Genomic DNA, 19,161 nt, shown 5'->3' on the forward strand with positions numbered 1-19,161 from the left:
ATTGTATCACACAATTGTATTGAATCGTTCATATTTTATTGTTTTATTGTGGTCTTTTTTACTGTTTTTATTGTTCTGCTTTGTTTGCCTTGTATGCCTGTTAGCGCTTTGGGTCTGAAAAAAAACGCACTATAAATAAAATGTATTATTTTTATTATTAACTCTTTTTATTCAAATATGCCTAGGTATCCTATCTTGAACAAAATTAATTTGGCTATATATAGAATTCCAAACCAGATTTCTCACTGACGATTTGATGCATTATCCTCTCATGCATTTGCCTTTTGTGAATGACCAACATTTTAGGGGACCTTAATGAGCCAATGACATTGTAAAGATGAAATATTTTAGAACACACAGATTTGGATCAACCAGCTTCTCTTTCGCTAAAAGGATCATCTCTTTGGCCTTCATCTGGGCACCCTGCTCTTCCAGGGTTTCTGTCACATTAGATTGACTTCTCAGTGAAAAGTCGGTGAAAACTGGAAAATTAGACTGCCAGTTTAACAGCGTTTAAAAACTGTTATTTTACTAACATTACTAACATTTACTAACAGTGACTTAGAAATGTAGGAACTTGTAGTTTGCTCTGTATAGCAATATGGATATGATGGCATCAGCTCTGTTAACAAGTTGTAACCACACCCAAAATTACAACAACAGTGGTTGCATTTATATTAGAATTGTTCAATCCACCAATTTATTGCTAGGCACAAATAAAACAATATACTGAATAGATGTAGATTTGCAGTGACATGAGAAACTTGATGACAGAAATTCCATTGAAAATAAGCCAATTCATTCTCTCTCCCTCTGCTTATAGGGCTATATAACAACAACCGTCAAGTGGCTATCAAGAGTCTAAAGGCTGGAACCATGTCCATCAGTGCTTTCCTGGCTGAAGCAAACCTGATGAAGTCCCTACAGCACCCTCGACTGGTGCGACTCTTCGCTGTGGTCACGCAGGAGCCCATTTACATCATCACCGAGTACATGGAGAACGGTGAGACACAAAAATGAACAAATACATTCACCTACCAAAGCAGATGAGAGTTCCCTAACATGACGATGCCGTCACGTCGAGAACTAAATGATTCATTCATGGTCCCATCTGAACTTCCTTTACAAAACACACACTCACACTCATTGAGCAAACTTCCAATAAACTTTCATCAGGGTTTCATGACCCAACAGGTTTGAGTGGTTTCAGGAGCGTGAACACTTTCGGAGAGTTGTTTGTGTGTGTTAAGCCCACAGCCATTCCTCACTGGTGTTCCCTCTATGAAAACAAAGCTTTGAAGATAGTGAAGATGTGTGAATTTGCATCCCTCTCTCACATGAATGATTTTCAACAGAGCAACATTAAACATCCTCTTTGACCTTTCATAAGTATTTAGTTTTCAGTGTTTTTCCTTGTATTGACACATGGTCTTTTTCTAATATTAGAGAATGCATAACTATGATGCTTTTACGTTTACCTGTACACATCTTTGTTAAAATATAAACCTTACATTGTCTGTTTATTCATAAAATTGCCCTTTACCAACAATATACACCATTCAGAAGTTGATCTTTGCAAAATATTATTAACAAAAAAATCTTACCCAATACTTTTGATCGCAGAATAACCCAAAGGATTATTCTGCAAAATTGTACAAATGTATTCTTTTGAAGACCTAAAAAGTCAAATCTCAAAAACTAATCTGAACATTTTTGGGGGCATGTTTCCTAGTTACACCCCTGGTGGTGTTTATTCCTCTATAAAGGCCTGTGTTTAATCAGACATGCTGATTCATGCCTGTCATTGTTCAGCAAGCGGTTCTGACGTCTCTTGTAACCCTCTTGTGAATGGCATCCAGAGCTTGTGTTTCATCTGTGGCGTTCCCACCTTGACTGTTCTAGAACATAACATGACCCACTTCAGTTCTGAACATATGAAGTGCTTGTGTTTTGTTAGGTTTTTGCTCTTTTTATACTGTACCTCATTTTAAAACTAGTGTCTGTCTCAAAATTTCACCCAAAACTAACATGAAACCAAATCCACATGATTTCGTGGAACACAAAATATGGTTAATAAAGTAACAGCTTACCCAGAAATGAAAATTTACCCTCACCTTCAGGCTAGTGACTTTTCTTTCTCAGCAAAGCATAACAATGTATAACAATAATGTTTTTTTTTTTTTTTTAGCTGAAATTGTGCTCCTTGGTGATTAAAATGCTATTTTTACCTCTACCAGAACTTTGAGTCAAAATAACATAAACAGGTAAAACAAAATTAATACCAGTTGAGGTCTTATAAAGCAAAATTAACTACCTGTGCAAGAAAGTGAACATTATTTATAACATTATTACCTTTAATTATAGATCATCAGGGCAATTTTCTAACATTTTCTAGCAGAGACCATTTGTTTAGATTCATAAGACCTTAATGTGTCATTAGGAGTCAAGTAGGGGTGTAATGGATCACTTTTAATCCGTGATTCATTTGGATCACAACCCATGGTTCAGGACACATGTGGTCCATGGATTAATACATTTTTTTTATTGGTAGATTAATCCTAAATTTGTAAGAGTCACAGAGAGATCAACTCTCGGGTCATTTAAATCACATGTATGAAACCATTTAGGCTTTCCTGTAAAACATATTGATGACGGAAGAAGTTGTGGTGGGTTATTCCAACACAATCTCAACTTTTTGATTTAGTGGCTAATTCATATGAATTCGTACGATCTAATTCGTACAATATACAATTCGCTCATCCCCCAATGATGGTTGGGTTTAGGGGTGGGGTTAGGTGCCATGCCTCTTTTTTAAAATTGTACAATTTTGTACAACTGAACTCTTACGAATTCGTACTAATTTGCCAGTAAACTGACAAAACGTAAAATACTTTCGTTTTCTCGTGAGATCAGGCTGGTTATTCAGGATGTGGTGGATTTCATTAAAGATATTTTCTGTCACTACTTGTTCAGTCTACATTAAAGCATTCAGTGTAAGCTACATAATTAATCATTAAAAGTTCGGGATCTCAAAACTCACTCAACATAAATTATAAATGATGGGGATTTGCATATGTTTAGTTATCCTTCGAATCGCTGCATTCAAATCTGTGATTGAAAAATGCAAAAATCAAAGAGGTTCAGTCTTTATTTTTTTGAGTTATGAAGTTACAAACAGTCAAATAACACAGAAGTACTGGGAGAACAGTTTTAGTTTTAATAAAACCACTGATGTTTATGGTAAAGATTAAAATGACCATCATATGCTCAAAAATGAAAGTTGTAGGCAGCAATTACATTATTTAACCAAATTAACCAGCCATCAAAAATACGCCACTGAATAATTCTTCAAAAATGATTCATCTAGCAATGAAAGATTTATGAGCGAAAAACTGAACAATTTATTGAAAATGAGAATACATGAAATAAATATGGGTTGTACAAATTGTAATGTTAGATTTATACACTTAGCGTCATCAGCAACAGTAGTAGTAACAGTGAATTTTTCACAGTACTGAATATTTTACAATTTTACTTTTATTGAGCTGATTATTTCTTCATTTTATTTTTAATAATATAACAAGTTCTATGTTCTGTTTGTTAAAACTAAAAGTGTCTTGCAGTACTGTTTTTGTAATAAATGGAAAGCAAATTACATTTCTTTCCTCCCTTTTTGGCTGATCCGTGACTAAAAAAACCACTATAATATCTGAACCTTGAGTTTTGTGATCCGTTACTCCACTAGAATTATGCATTCATTTGGATTTTCCTGTAGGCCTATAGGTTTTTAGACTCTCTATAGACTCTCAAAGTGCCAGAAACCATTTGTTTAATTTTTATGATTCACTAAGGATCATGGTTTTAGCTAAAAATCCCCTCTGATGTTCTACTGAGAAAAAAAAAAGTCACCTAAAGTATTGGATGTCTTGGGGGTCATTTTTGGGTAAACTATTTCTTAAACAACATATTTATATGACTTTTTCTTATAATAGAAGTCAATTTGACTACGAATAGTTAAGCTCAATAAATCAATTAACAAAAATCTGGTATTTAGATTTTTGGAGCTTGACAATGTTTTGTCTCTATTCAATGTATTGTGTACTGAACTACATTAAAACTTCGTCAAAATGTCTATTTCAGAAAGTGCTGAAAGAAAACACATTTGAAGCAGCATGTTAAGAAAAATTTTAGATTATCAATTTCAAGTCAGAGATTCTATAATATCGTTTATTTGTAACCCTCTTGTGGATGTCATCCAGAGCTTGTGCATAAAAGCACTATACAAATAAACTTGAATTTAATTAAATGATTGGACATTAATTAACTTTTAAACCCAATAAACAAATCCACAACTACACTGTAAAAACCAAAACATTAAGGTAACTCAAACCATTTGAAGAAACCGAATGCAACAAACCATTTAAGTTAAAAAACTAATCCTAATGAGTACAGTGAACTTAATCCATTTGAGTAAATGAAGCAATTTGAGCACAGTAAAACCCAATAGAGAACTCAAACCAACTGAGTACTGTAAAACTCAATAAGTTAAAGGACACTCAAACCGTTTGAGAAAACCGATTGCAACAACCATTTGAGTTAAAAAACGAACCTATATAAGTACTGTAAAGTTACTCCATTTAAGTTGAAGTAATGAGGTATTTAATTAACTCATTACCTTCAACACTGAGTTTAAAACTCTTTTCGATTTGAGTAGAATTAACTTTCAGTCAATTTTGAGTTAACTACACTCATTTCATTTGATAAAGTTGACTGTTGGGTTTTACAGTGTACAACAGCAACAATATCTTTATACATTCAGCTCAGTTTTTCTATCTTCTCTAACCACTAACGCACAATAAACCCCTCACAGACACACCGCATCTCGCTGCAACTTCTACACATGCAACCTCAGTTACAGCGTGGATTCCATCACATTAAAAAGAGACTGTGAGAGGCAGAAAGCACATAAAAGGAGTGAGAGACAGACAGACAGGGGAAAGGGCAGATACAGTGAAAGCTCTTTGTTCTATAGGCAAGTATCAGGAATGCCTTCCAATTTATAGCCAACCACCCAGAAACTCACTCATAAATGGTCAACTGAGGCCACAGGTGCACACAGAACTCCACACCCACGTTTTTTTCCTCTTATAATGCAACAATAGTGGTTGGTCAATATAGGTGTATTCGGATGCATATTATTCCACATGTAACCCAGTATGGATTGTTTGTCACTCTCATTGCCCCAAAGAGGATTGCTGGGCCTCCAGAATGTCATATAGATGCCAATGGAAACAAAAGACTCTAAGAGGAACAGCAGCGTTACTATAACGTCAGAGGCACAGCTCGTGAATGGCTGCGCTTTGTATTCTTGAAGGAAGCTGATAGGACAGAACGCTCAGCTTGTAAATCTCCCATTGCTTTATGCTTTATGCAATTTGTTTAAACATGCAATTGTTGCCATGTTGTTATTTTTAAAGAAGAGGTCGATGTGCCCTTTTCCATCCCACTGTCATTTTAACAATGGAGACAGTGACAGAATGATTCAAAACATGGGAACTTCATCTAAATTTAACCCACGACCTTGAATTTTACACCCTAATGCGATCTGAGATAAAAGCAAAGTGATAGCGGGCTTGTTAATAGAGCTCCTAACGGGGTTATTTTTCCGCTGCACCTTTGTGGGAATTTCCTTCAGGGTCAGTCGGTTATTTTTTCCAAAGCAGGCCGTCGTCTCAAAAGCAACAACTTTGGCCTTTAACACCGAACGTCTCAGCGCCTGATCCAAACTGGCTGCACTAGTTTCCTGAAGTTGTGATGTTCTGTTCTAATTCTTGGATCTAATCTCCGTGCTGTTGTTTGAGTTTCATGTAAACTCTAAGAAGAGCTTAGAGAACGATTTAGGCACCAAAACAACAGCGTTCATCTATCTGCTGTTTCCTTTTGCCTTTGAACCAAAATGACTGATGGAGAGAGCAGGCTTCCGGTTAAGTTCAGTTGTGGTTGAAGAGTTTTTTAAAAAGGATGCTGAAGACTGAAGATTTACAAACTATAAATACAATTTTGAAAAACAAAGCAATTTTTGGAAGGTTATTCTTCTCATGTAGTCCATAAAAGTGCATGCTGGGGGCTGAAATTCTCTTGCTAATTCATCATTGTTTTGGAAATTGTATGATCAAAACTGAAATCTGCTTCAGGAAATTCAGTTCTACATTTTTCACAGTGCATAGTTAAAAATGCAAGTAAAGCGTAGTCTTAAATGTTTCAAAATTTCACTATATTGGTAGAAATAATATATATTAAAAGAATCATACTTAAATCTTACATATTATAATTTAAAATTAAAATGTTTTGCTATTGAGATTTGATATCAAATATTTTAATGTTGCTACTGATCAAATATGTTTATATTAATATTTTAAATGATTATTCTTGATAGCTTAAAGGTGAAACTTAGTGAACTTGAAGGATAGTGGTAAAGACAGACATTTTATTAAATTAAACTTTTATTTTAAACAAAATTAAAATAAACCGGACACATTCTAATGTATGGAGAAAAATCGGAGTTGTTTTACACTTTTATTGTTTTGACGCTTGTGATCTTTGACACGCTTGAGTTAAAAAAATCCCTCTGACTCTGATTTCAGGCAGCTTGGTGGATTTTTTGAAAACTCCAGAAGGAAGTGATATACCCATCAATACGCTCATTGACATGGCTGCTCAGGTAGGCTTCACCTTTTTATTTTAGATTTTTTTTATTGAAGAAAAATAACGTTTTCATATATACATTACAGCTTCCTTCTTTCTAGTTTTTTCTTTTTTAACCCAAGTCCCACTCCAAGAACTGAACATCCCAAGGCATCTTAACACAATAATTAGGTTCAAATACAATAATTAAACAGTCTGGAGTCATGCATGTCGTGACGTAACAGTGATGATAGAAGAAAGAAATTTGACATTTTGTTTTACAAATAACAGGGGAAGAAAAATAAATAAATAAAAATTTGCAGGACAAAGTGCAAATTAAAATTAAAACCAAAAAACACCATGAAGTTGATACAAGGAAATATATAGATTATTTAACAGCAGGGTAATTCTTTTGGATTTTTAAATATGATAAAATAGGAGGGGTCATGGTGGCGCAGTGGGTAGAAATTTGTAACCTCACAGCAAGAAGGTCACTGCTTGGCATTTCTGTGTGGAGTCTGCATGTTCTCCCTGTGTTCGTGACTTTCTCCCTGCATTTCCCCCACAAGTCCAAAGACATGAGCTAAAGGTGAATTGAATAAGCTAAATTAGCCATAGTGTATGTGTGTGAATGAGAGTGGGTGTTTCTCACTGGTGGGTTGTGGCTGGATAAGTTGGCGGTTCATTCCGCTGATGACCCCTGATTATTAAAGGGACTAAGCCGAAAAAGAAAATCAATGATTGAATGAATGATAAAATAGGTTCCCAGTACGTACAAAACCTGTCCACCGAACCCCTTAGTGTGTATTTATTCTTTTCTAGTTTTAGAAAAAGGCTTCACTTATTTTGCCACACTCACTTTTGTTACACTCAAAACATCAGCCAGGTGTTACTCACAGGAAACAAACTAACCTAACTTTGACATTTTACAAGCTCAAGTCTAAAATGTCAGCCCTTACAGAATATTCTGTTTATCACTTATTCCTCTATTTGGCCGCTGTCTCTAAGCTTGTGATGCTAGTATTACTCAGCTGATGTTCTGCTTCCTAATCTCACGGTTAACAATGAGCATGACTGTGTGTGCTGGAACTAGTCTAGACACCTTAATTCAGACACAACTGCACTGCTACCCAAGAACATCATAACACACAAAATAAAGAGTTGCCAATTTCAGCACTGACTATAGGAAATGTTTAAGCACCATATAAACACATTAGAATGTAAAAATAAGACAAATAATAAACAACACACAGTATTAGGGTGAGCATAAAAAATAAACCATCAAGTTGTTACTTTTTAACCTAATAAAAGAAGTTAATCAACTTCATTTAAGTAATACAAGATTTAACTTGATGCTTTAAGTTAGTTTCATCTAAGTAAGTTAAAATGACTTCATTTAAAGCAGCAGCTTACAATGGAACATATTGTTTGTCCACTATAGCAAATATTGTACACATCAATTGTAAGGACCATACAAAGGCCAGATTTAGGTCACAGTAATTCTTGACCCAATTAACCTCATGCCATGCTTCATTGAGAACATTTAATTATTATGCGAACACATCCAACTGGAACGAATCAAAATTTTTTATTTCCAAACATAACTACTCACAAACAGACAGCAGCTTTACTTTTGGGTTTTCTATCTGATCAGGTTTCAAACATTTAGCTGTCAGATGCTCTTGATCACTCATGGTGTAAATGTCTCAATAAGTGAGAGTTGCTCATGCGCTCGGTGTGAGGATGAGAAAACACTGATGTTATTGAGCAGCGTTTTGTGTGTCAGAGAATCATGGGGGATCATATGATATGAGGCTAATGTAAGATGTTCTTTTTCTTGTTAATGTAAAGAAACGGTGGTATAGATTATAAACATGATGCTGAATGAAATCATTCAATCATTCAATCAATTTCTTTTCGGCTTAGTCCCTTTATTAATCGCCACAGCGGAATGAACCGCCAATTTATCCAGTACATGTTTTACACAGCGGATGCCCTTCCAGCCACAACCCATCAGTGGGAAACACCCATACACACTCATCCACACACATACACTACGGACAATTTAGCCTACCCAATTAACCTATATCATGTCTTTGGACTTGTGGGGGAAACCAGAGCACCCGGAGGAAACCCACGCGAACACGGGAAGAACATGATATTATTTGTATATTTAGTTATTTTTCTATGTTTTCTTCTTAAGCCACGGTCAGATCACACGATTTTTATTGTTGGTCATGAAAGTCACTATGTCAGATTATGCAATTTTTTTTTTTCTTAATATCCATGATCCATGCGCAAAGTCCGAAGCGCAGGGCGCAAACGCATTAGGAGTGTGTCAGAATCCACTTTTGCTATTTTAAGGACGGAAAAATCCACTTTGCGCCGTGGCACATGGTCTAACAGGGTTGAGCTTATTCTCTTAATGAGTTATAGGTGTGTTTTGAGAATAAACCAATCAGTTTCATCTCCCATTCCCTTTAAGAGTCAGTTGCATCGTGCCATAGCGCATTTGCTATTTAAATAAAAAAAAAGAAAAACTGAACACTTCAATAGAGAAAAAACAGTTAAACAGAGCATCTACAACGCGAGAATGAGAGATGAGCCTCCTTGTTGTTTACTTTCGCTTTCACTCTCATGAATAGGGAAATGTGTTGTACGCACAGACATCCATTAGCCTATACGTAATTAATTTCATTTGTTAAGCGCAAATATTTGTTTCAAAACTATTTCCAAATTCAGTTCTAATTTCCAGCAAACGATTAAATGAACAATAATAATGAAGTGTGGTAAAAAAACTGAGTTATATCCAAATACACATGCTGTGTGTCGACGCACTAACCACTAGGCTACTGGGACAGACTCTAAGCTTGTTTATAAAAAAACAAATATGAATATGCATATAATGAATAATACTGCTAATAATGATAACATTATACAAAAGCAAATTGTCATGAATAAACTGAAAAAGCCCCCCGAGATAAAGAAGCTATGAAAGTATGGTTTTTATATTTATGTAGATTACAAAATAATAATTTTTGTAATATTTTAATCCTTTAATTATTTTTCATTTGTAAAGATATTTGCGTATTGCTGTACACCCTGTGTGTATTAAGCAATGTGTAAGCAAGGTACACAACTAACGCGCTCTGTGCTGGACTATAGGCCAACTTTGATCTGGTCTACTGAACTGAACATATGAGCGCAAATGAATTTGCTTTTTAAACAGCGTGCTGCAAAACGTCAAAACAATTCTTTCACCGAGCTGAAACTAGCAAACAACAATTGTGTCACACCTTGCGCCGGGTGTATGATAGGGCCCATAGTGTCTGTGATATGATCTAGCCTAAATAAATCTAGCCTAAATAAAATTAAAGTGAAATATTCACAGAGAAGCCTATGTTAATCCAATATTAATGACAAATTTAAATAAGATGAAATGCTTTTGCAATGTATTCGCAGCACTGAACATGTTCCTAGATTACCTCGGGAGAACAAACTGACGGAAGGATGAGATAATTCAGAAACTCATTGTGAGCATGGAGACGTCTGCATATTTGTGCCAGTCTGTCAGATGAAATTGCTTAAAACACTTTAATATTTTAGAAAAGATAGTTAAAGTTTGCATAACCAATGATTGATCTTATCCACCCATGACCCACCCATAAGTGAATCTGCAGCCTTTTTTTTATTACTTGACCAGCACATTAACGGCAGCAATTATGTACTCCTATTGTCCAGTGTCACACACGTGATGGAACTCGTGGTGAAGAACGAGAAAAAAAATTAAATATGCAAGACTTTCTGCGATGGTGTGGTGGTATCAGTTGTCGTGAACTATGCCACATTACATGAGAAGAAACGATTGAATCTTGTGTCACGACACCCATTTGTCGTCAAGAAAATCAAATTTGTGTGATCTGACCAGGGCAGAATCAAGCAGAATCTGATGCATTGTCCTCTGTCTGTCGGGTGACAGTATGTACATTTTAAACTAAATTACAGCATTTAAATTTAAACATTTTATTCCAGTTAGCCTTTTTATAGCTCAACAATAAAACAAACAAATTAAAGGTTACATTAAATTTGATCTTACAATCTCTAAACCATTCTCCCTCTTATCTTAGATGGGATGATGGGCCAAATCAAAGGTTACCATGGGCCAACTTTGGCCCGTGGGCCCTAGTTTGGACATCCCTGCCTTATATCATCATACCCTGTGAAAATCTATACCTTTACCCACATTCCACCCTGCTTTCAAAAGACAACAGGTTAGGAGAAGGCTACAAAAACATTTCAAAGGCTGGAAAAGTTATATGGAATGTGATTTGATTTCAGGCTGTATGACAAATAAAGTAATTAAGTAAATATTTCAAAGGGGTATGATGATTATCTATAGTACGCATGGGACGATAACTGGTTTTTAAGGTTTTAAAACCGCTAAAATTCTCTGTTATACCATTCCTAAGGAATATGTAATATGTGTTTTTGAAACTAATGAAGATAGCAGAGGTTAATGATTTATTTTAATTATTTAGCCTGACATGTTTATTGTTCCTAAATATTAAATGTTTCCTAAAATAAAATATTTTGTGTTCATTTGAGAATACCCAATGGTGATATTGTTATCCAAGGTTATCATACTATCAAAAAGTTATACCGGCCCATGCCTATTCTATATGCACTGTGTATTAAAGCTGGCCCAATAAACGATATTATATTGTATCACGATAAAATTTAAGTCATTAACAATGATAAGCCCTGGACTTTTTAATTCTATATTGATCTAAAAGCCAATCACATGCAATTCGGTACCAATCAATACTGAAATTTTAAAAACGTTCACCAAACTCATCGCTGATTACTAAGTGTAACCACAGATACAGGAACATTTCTGTTGAACACAAAGGCAAATCAGTGCTGTTTAAGAACGTGCTCAGCAGCAGGAAATGAACATTTTTAAAATTTCAGTATCGATTGGTACAGAATTCCAGTACTGTGAAACCTCTAGAATCTAGAGGTGTGTTGATATTAGGGATGCACCAAATTTTCAGCCACTGAAAATAGGTTATGCTATTTAATGGACCCTCTCATTTTTGGGGCTTTAGTCATTGTTGGGATACGCTTTTAAATATGGCGACATAAACAACTGATATTGAAATATATAACGTTATTGTTTAATATGGAAAATGATTTTGATTATTTGAGATTGCATTTTTTTCCATATCACCCAGCCCTACTGTATGTATGTATATGTATGTATATAAGAAATAACAACAACTTCACTTTATATATATATATATAATCCTCTTCAAACTCAAAACATGAAAGTGTACATTTCAGACCAATAACAATCTCACATGAACACCTCACATTACACGTACATTTAATCTCAGTTTGCGCTTTTATTGTTTATTGTAGACTTGCTGCAGAACCATTTTATCCTATTTTGTCAATTTTTTTCTTATTATCATTATATCTCTCTACATGTCTTTGTCTTCATTAAAAAAACAATGGCAGAGAGAGAACACAAGCGAAAGTGAAAGACGGGATGTTTTGAAGTGGCACTAAATAGAGATGTTTTCCTTTTGGGGATCAGCTTTGATGCTCTGTAATATAATTTTTCATTCAGGACATTTAGAATGACTACTTGCTGGTGTCTTATAAACACATACACACCAATAATGGCAGTACATTTATGCTTACCTGTTAGTTCTGAAGCAAAACTGTCAGGCATGTTCATGTGAGACCGACACATTTTTGAATCATGACTGTCGGCATAACACTTCCTTGAACAAACATGCACAAGTGTCATAGTGCAACATCCTCTGTAAAAACCGGACAGTTTGGCAACCAATGAGAATCGCACTACCATCATAACGCATCTGCTGACACACACGCAGAGCAGCCATGATAACATCAAGCCACAATCACAGATCGCTGAAATGATTTGACATAAAATTCTACACCAGCTGCCGTACTGTCTCAGGCATAACGGGTCTCTGAGAAGTTCTGTTCAACTTCTACCTCACTGTTCCGAGATCAGACATAAGTAGAGATTAAATAAGAACTTCTGCATGCTGGGTGGAGTGGAGCAGTAGGGGGTTAAAAGTCAAATCGAGGGAAGTTAAAGCTAGAGCCTCCCTGTCTCAGGAACTGACCTCTGTGTTAGTAACATAGGTCATATTCAGAATTAAACACTAGCCTACTGTGTACTGTTTTGTAAAAAATAGTATGTGAAGCAGTTATGCAACAATAAACGAAACAATATGCTATGTCACATGAGATCCTCATGTTGCACACTGCATTTGAACATGAACATTTTATAGCATGAGTATTCATTAAACTGATCAAAAGAGACAGCAAAAATAGTATTAACCCTACTGAAAAAACTGCCTAAACCAGCCTAGGCTGGTTGGCTGGTTTTTGCTTGTCAATCAGGCTGGTTTTAGAAGGGTTTTGGCCACTTCCAGGCTGGTTTTCAGCCATTTCCAGCATGGTCTTAGCTGGTCAGGCTGGGAGATGACCAGCTAAAACCAGCTTGACCTTAAAGCTGGTTTTAGCTGGTCATTTTCCAGCCTGACCAGCTAAGACCATGCTGGAAATGGCTGGAAACAAGCCTGGAAAGGGCCAAAACCCCTCTAAAATCAGGCTGGTCGACCAGCCAGGTTTTTTCAGTAGGGAAAGCAACTTTAAATAATGCCTTTTACATTCATTAATTTTCCTTCGACTTAGTCCCTTTATTCATTAGGGGCCACCACAGCAGAATGAACCGCCAACTTATCCAGCATATGTTTTACACAGTGGATGCCCAGTACTGGGAAATATCCATTCACACTCGCATTCACACACAAACATTACGGCCAATTTAGTTTATTCAATTCACCTGCAGCACGTCTTTGGACTGTGAGGGAAACCGGAGCATCCAGAGAAAACCGGAACAAACACGGCGAGAACATGCAAACTCCACACAGAAATGCCAACATACACAAAACGTTAATATAGAAAGAGCTATTAAAATGTCTTCAGGGTATTGCTGTCTTTACTGGTTTCGCAGTATACTGTTGTTTATTTCTCACCAAAACAACTGAGTTTAGTTTTCTGAGCATGGAGACTTCTCCGAACTTCTGAGAGATAATGTAATTTAAGTAAAATGTGATGGACAGTCACGTCTATGTGGTTAAAATAATTGTTAAATTAGTTTAAAAAAAATTTAAATTAGACAGAGACATACCATTTTATGTAATAATAAATGAGTGCTAATATTGGCTCACACGCTCAACAACGCTTATGTAAACATGTGGTGACAAAGAGTGCAAAGAAATGCACCTGGTGTAATTGAGAGCCGCGTGTACAGATTTGAGAATGTTACCTTCCCCAGACCAAGACAATATTAATCCATTAAACGCTCAAGGTCAGTAACTAGTTAGCACTGTTTCTACCTTCCTCTGCTCTCCGGTCTGTTCTTACCTTAACATTGTATATGTGGAGTTGCTTCTTCTGAAAATGGACACGACTTTCTCCTCATAACTTGTAACACTATAAACAAAAATCAGAGAATCAAAGTGTTAGAACTTTAAGTAGATAGTTCAACCAAAAATGAAAATGTGCTGTTAATTTACTTATCAATAGGCCCAAGGTGTAGTTTTTGTATATTTCTTAGATGTAATTTTTTAGCTGAAGCAGTGGGAGTCACTCAATTTAGATAAATGCAAGTTTGTGCATGCGTCAAATAATCCAATTTTAAGGCCCAGTTTGAACCTAAGGTGTAAACGGGGTAAACATTTGTTGTTCAGTGTTTATTCAAACGTAGTTTAATTAATGAGACTTGCCAAGTAAAACAATAGTGAACATGTTGTATATGTTCAGCTAATTTCTCAAATATTCTCTCGAATATTTAGGTTTGAATGGATTTGCTGAGGTAACTATGTGACGTTGATTACAAGCTGTTTTACTGACAAATTTCTTCAGGTGATAAACTGATTCAGCTATTATAAGGTTTGAAACATTTAAATAGTAATGTTTCATCATATCTTCTAGCCGCGTAATTTGTATTAACTTGGAGAGGTGGTTCTTCGAATACTGTCATTAGAGCGCCACCCTCAGGACGAGTTGACTGATAAGAAGTTAGAATGTTGTATCGTGAAATAGCGTTATCTGCACCCCAAAGGTCACTATAGCTAGAAATAAACGGTAAAATAAAGCAAACTGCATTGTGAAATACATATGCACAGTATTATTTGTTATATAACGTTATACCAAATGTCTAGTCATTGCCCAAAATATGCATGTATATACAAATGTAAAAGTTTGATTGTCAGGCACCTATACTTACATTGATGAGCTGTTCCCAAATCACGGTTAAAATCAAAAAGCGATAGGGCTTTTTCTGTCACAGCCCCTCGTCTGTGGAATAGTTTGCCTTTACACATACCAGGTTATGCTCTTCCCTTTGGTGCTATTAAGTCTCATATAAAAAAGCTTCTGTCTCTTTCTTGCTTTTGATTGTAATTTTAATTTGTTTTACATATTTGGGGTTTATATATATATATATATATATACACATCCTATGTTGGTTGTTTTATAAAGCACTTTGGTCAACATCTGTTGGTTTTAAAATTGCTTTATAAATAGCAAGCAAAGCAAGCAAACAATTGAACAAACAAATATAATATACATACATACATACATACATAACAAATATGCCATAATAGCATAGCGTGTTATTCTGAACACAGTCTTATTACTAACACTTTTCTGCCTCCTGCAGGTCGCAGAAGGAATGGCTTACGTAGAGCAAAAGAACTACATCCACAGAGACTTAAGAGCTGCCAATATTCTGGTTTCTGATGAGCTCATATGCAAGATTGCTGACTTCGGCCTGGCCCGTCTCATCGAAAACAATGAATACACCGCCAGAGAAGGTGAGACAACCTCTGCTGCACTATTCTCTGTAACTTTTGCATATGGGTCAAAGGTAAAAAAATCTATAATTATTTAATAACATAAAACACTTGTTTAACTGTCACAGTGCAGCTCAATAAATTATATGTTTACATTTATATATTTGGGATGTTATATGTTTGGGATTTGGGAGGCATCATTCAAAGTAAAAGTAATTTAGTATAGATAAAAGTAGTTTAAGATAATATTACATAGATAAAAGTAGTTGACAAAGCAGAAAAAAGCAGAAGTTGACAAATAAGTAGAATATAAAATAGACCAAAGTCATTATTAACCAGAATTATTTTTGGAAATATTTAACCAAAAATATTTTAAAAAGCATCTTTAGTTTTGGATGGTAATTAAACATTTTTGTTTTTACAAATAAATTATAAACCCAGAAAATGATAAAGTAGTTTTAAAGGATAGAACAGATAGTGTTAGAGGGCCAGAGCTGTTTTTAGATTAAGGTTGATGAAAAAGTTCTTTAGCTGATTATTGGAAGATAATACAAGCAAAAAAATGACTGAATCTCACTTAAATCTTTCAACTTCACCACTAAACCTCAAATCACTAAGCATTACCCATGTGTTAGCAAGAGGGTTTTAGTTCATTTTAAATATAGTAAAATTGATAATAAATAAATAATACCAACAGAGTTCAGATGAAAAAAAAATCTAAGTGCCATTTTAAATTTTCCTTTTAAATGAGCATTTTTCTCAGCCTCTTGTGTTTGTTCAGTTATTTCACTTTATATGCAATAAAAAAAAAACATTCTTTGCTATAAAAGTGAAATTACGGAACCTACACACAATAGCCTGAGGAAAAATGCTAATTTTAGAGGAAAATGTCCTATGGTACTTAGAGGTTTTGCATCTAAACTCTTTATAAGTTGTACGATCAGTCCTAATTTAAACATTTCTAAAAGTAGTTCAATAAGTGCTCTTTAATTTGATTTTACATAAATGTGTTACGCTGAAAGACACAGCATTACTGCTTTTTTGATTTTACTCAAGTTATTTGTAATTCATAAGTAATAAAACAAATACTCTGCTTGTAATTAATAAACAACGTATAAATCAAATCACTTCTATTAATTTAATTTAATGCATCTTTGATCCATATGCAAGAGATTCTGACCACAACAGCTTTAAAAGGAATCTAAAACAATGCCTTTTACGATGTATCAACCAGGTGCGAAGTTTCCTATCAAATGGACGGCACCAGAGGCCATAAACTACGGCACATTCTCAATCAAATCAGATGTCTGGTCATTTGGCGTACTGCTGACAGAGATCGTTACCTATGGAAGAATCCCATATCCAGGTAACAAACAGCCTCAATGTTCCTCATGTTTGAACTCACTTTAATTTTGTACAGAAGCGTGAATTGTAAAATCCTCTTTTTCACACTGTTACTCTTGGTCTTTCAGGAATGACAAATCCAGAGGTGATCGCAAACCTCGAGAGGGGCTACCGCATGCCTTGCCCCGATAACTGTCCTGAGGCTCTCTATAATGTCATGAAACACTGCTGGACGGAGAACCCAGACAATCGGCCCACCTTCGAGTTCCTGCGCAGCGTTCTAGAGGACTTTTTCACCGCCACAGAGGGACAGTACCAGGAGCAGCCCTGCTGAACAGAGTAAACTGAAAATCCATGGGCTCATATTAAAGACTTTCAAAGCAAAAAACTGAGATTATATGCCTTATCCTATTTTATCTTGATCTTATTTTGTTTGTGTGTATATTTTTAGCCGATAAAAAGTTTGTTTTTTTTTTCAATTTTTTAATGACAAGCCAAACAGGGAAACTTCAGGTTCACCTGATCTGGTCTGGTTGAATTATCTGCCTTGTTTTTTTTAATTGAGATTTTAATAATTTCTGCTGTAAGAACTTTTTATTTTCACTTAAGTAAACTGCATCCTTTTTTTTTTTAAGTAAAACTATTTAAGAGATAAACAGGCCTCATTCGGTCTTTCATCCATTTCGACGGCTCATTTACAGATTCACTGTGACCACTGCAAGTCTTGTTTAAAGAATCTGAAGTGAAATGGTTTTATTCTCACCTTCACATATCAACATCTTCATGTGAAAACTTGGCCATTCATAAGTTATCAACAGACAAAACTGACTGCTTATCATAAGGAAATACAGAAAGCACGGGTCTCAAACTCAATTCCTGGAGGGCCACAGCTCTGCAGTTTTGCTCCAACCCTAATCAAACACAGCCGATCTAGGGGCGGGATTAAACAAGATGATTAGACATTAAAAAAGCGAGCGATTGGTCCATATTTTAAATTCCTGTCCAGAGAGGTCATGTTTTGATTTTTTATATGGTCTCACACAATCATGTGATGCGATTTCTCAGGTCAGAGTTCACCAAGCTTGAACTTTCCAACACGGTGAACTGTGAAACTTTTCACACGAGCTTGCGTTTCCAGTCTGACACATTTGCGTGCGTATGAATGGAATTCTATGGGGAGTAATCATTGCAGGTGTGTTGAGGCAAGTTGGAGCTAAAATCTGCAGGATACTTGCCCTCTAGGATAGAGTTTGGATACCCTTAGTCTAGAATGTCTTGTTTTGTGTTAAACAGAAGAAAGAAAATGTTCTCGAATTGAGTGTGAGAGTAAATGGGGAAATGTTCATTTTGGGGTGAAATATTCCTTTAAACCAAGAAAAGAAAAATGTTATATTTTGAATGAAACAATACATCAATCCATTTATTATGTCAACATTAATTAATGAGCACACATTAAAGATTTATCAGCAACACAGTTTGACCTGCTGCTCTCTCAATATCTGCTCTCATTTTCCCACATTTTCCAGTGGAAATGTCGAAAGATTCTTACAGATTTGTACTTGGGAAGCAAAACATTCTTGAGATAAGTTGCATTTTCAGATCAAATTGAAGCAAATTATGATTAGAAAGTTCCAGCTTTTGTGCTCAGAAAAATCTGCTAAATTCAAATGTAAATTTCATAGGGGTTAACACTTCCTTTGGCCTCAGAAAAGAATCAGTCCCCCCTGTTGTTTTAGTGTAAAGAAACTGTTCTTTCTCTTCCTGTTATGTCATTAGACATTTTTATGCCATTAAAAACAATCACCAGCATCACTGTATTGTGTTTTAAATCCTCAAAATGTAATATGTTTTGGGGAAACAGTATTCCCATAGAATCAGTTTCTCATGTGTTTTAGGTGTAAAGACCCCTTTATATGTAGTAAAGACGTTTTCAAATATGAATAAAACATTTGAGGCTATCTTTTAATTCTATCATGTATTGTATCCATGTTTTTAGTGTAAATAAACTTTCTGCAGATTAAATTTGTTCGTTCATGGTTTATTTTGATGGTCCGTTTGTTGTATTTAGGTTACATTGCATCTACATGCCAACTAATTCTCATTAGATTAGACGTAGACTGTTGGAGTTAGGGCTAGTGTAAGTAGACATGTACTTGCAAAGTTTCTTATAGTCAGTTAAATGTCTGTTGACGGAGCACTATCAACAGATATTAAGCAGACAGTCTCAAAT

At 35.3% G+C, this 19,161-nt stretch overlaps 1 protein-coding gene across 1 annotated transcript in view; it reads left to right on the forward strand.

Moving 5' to 3' along the window:
• The window catches only part of lck (LCK proto-oncogene, Src family tyrosine kinase), a 38,338-nt gene extending 19,409 nt beyond the window's left edge, over window positions 1-18,929 (forward strand). The window contains exons 9-13 of the mRNA XM_056476953.1: window positions 824-1,003; window positions 6,645-6,721; window positions 15,455-15,608; window positions 16,822-16,953; window positions 17,060-18,929. Coding sequence (XP_056332928.1) covers window positions 824-1,003; window positions 6,645-6,721; window positions 15,455-15,608; window positions 16,822-16,953; window positions 17,060-17,265 — 749 coding nt within the window. The 3' untranslated portion in view covers window positions 17,266-18,929. The remainder of the gene's footprint in view (window positions 1-823; window positions 1,004-6,644; window positions 6,722-15,454; window positions 15,609-16,821; window positions 16,954-17,059) is intronic.
• Window positions 18,930-19,161: the final 232 nt, after the last annotated feature.

The sequence above is a fragment of the Danio aesculapii genome, chromosome 17 (assembly GCF_903798145.1).
Source record: "Danio aesculapii chromosome 17, fDanAes4.1, whole genome shotgun sequence".
Taxonomy (NCBI): Eukaryota; Metazoa; Chordata; class Actinopteri; order Cypriniformes; family Danionidae; genus Danio; species Danio aesculapii.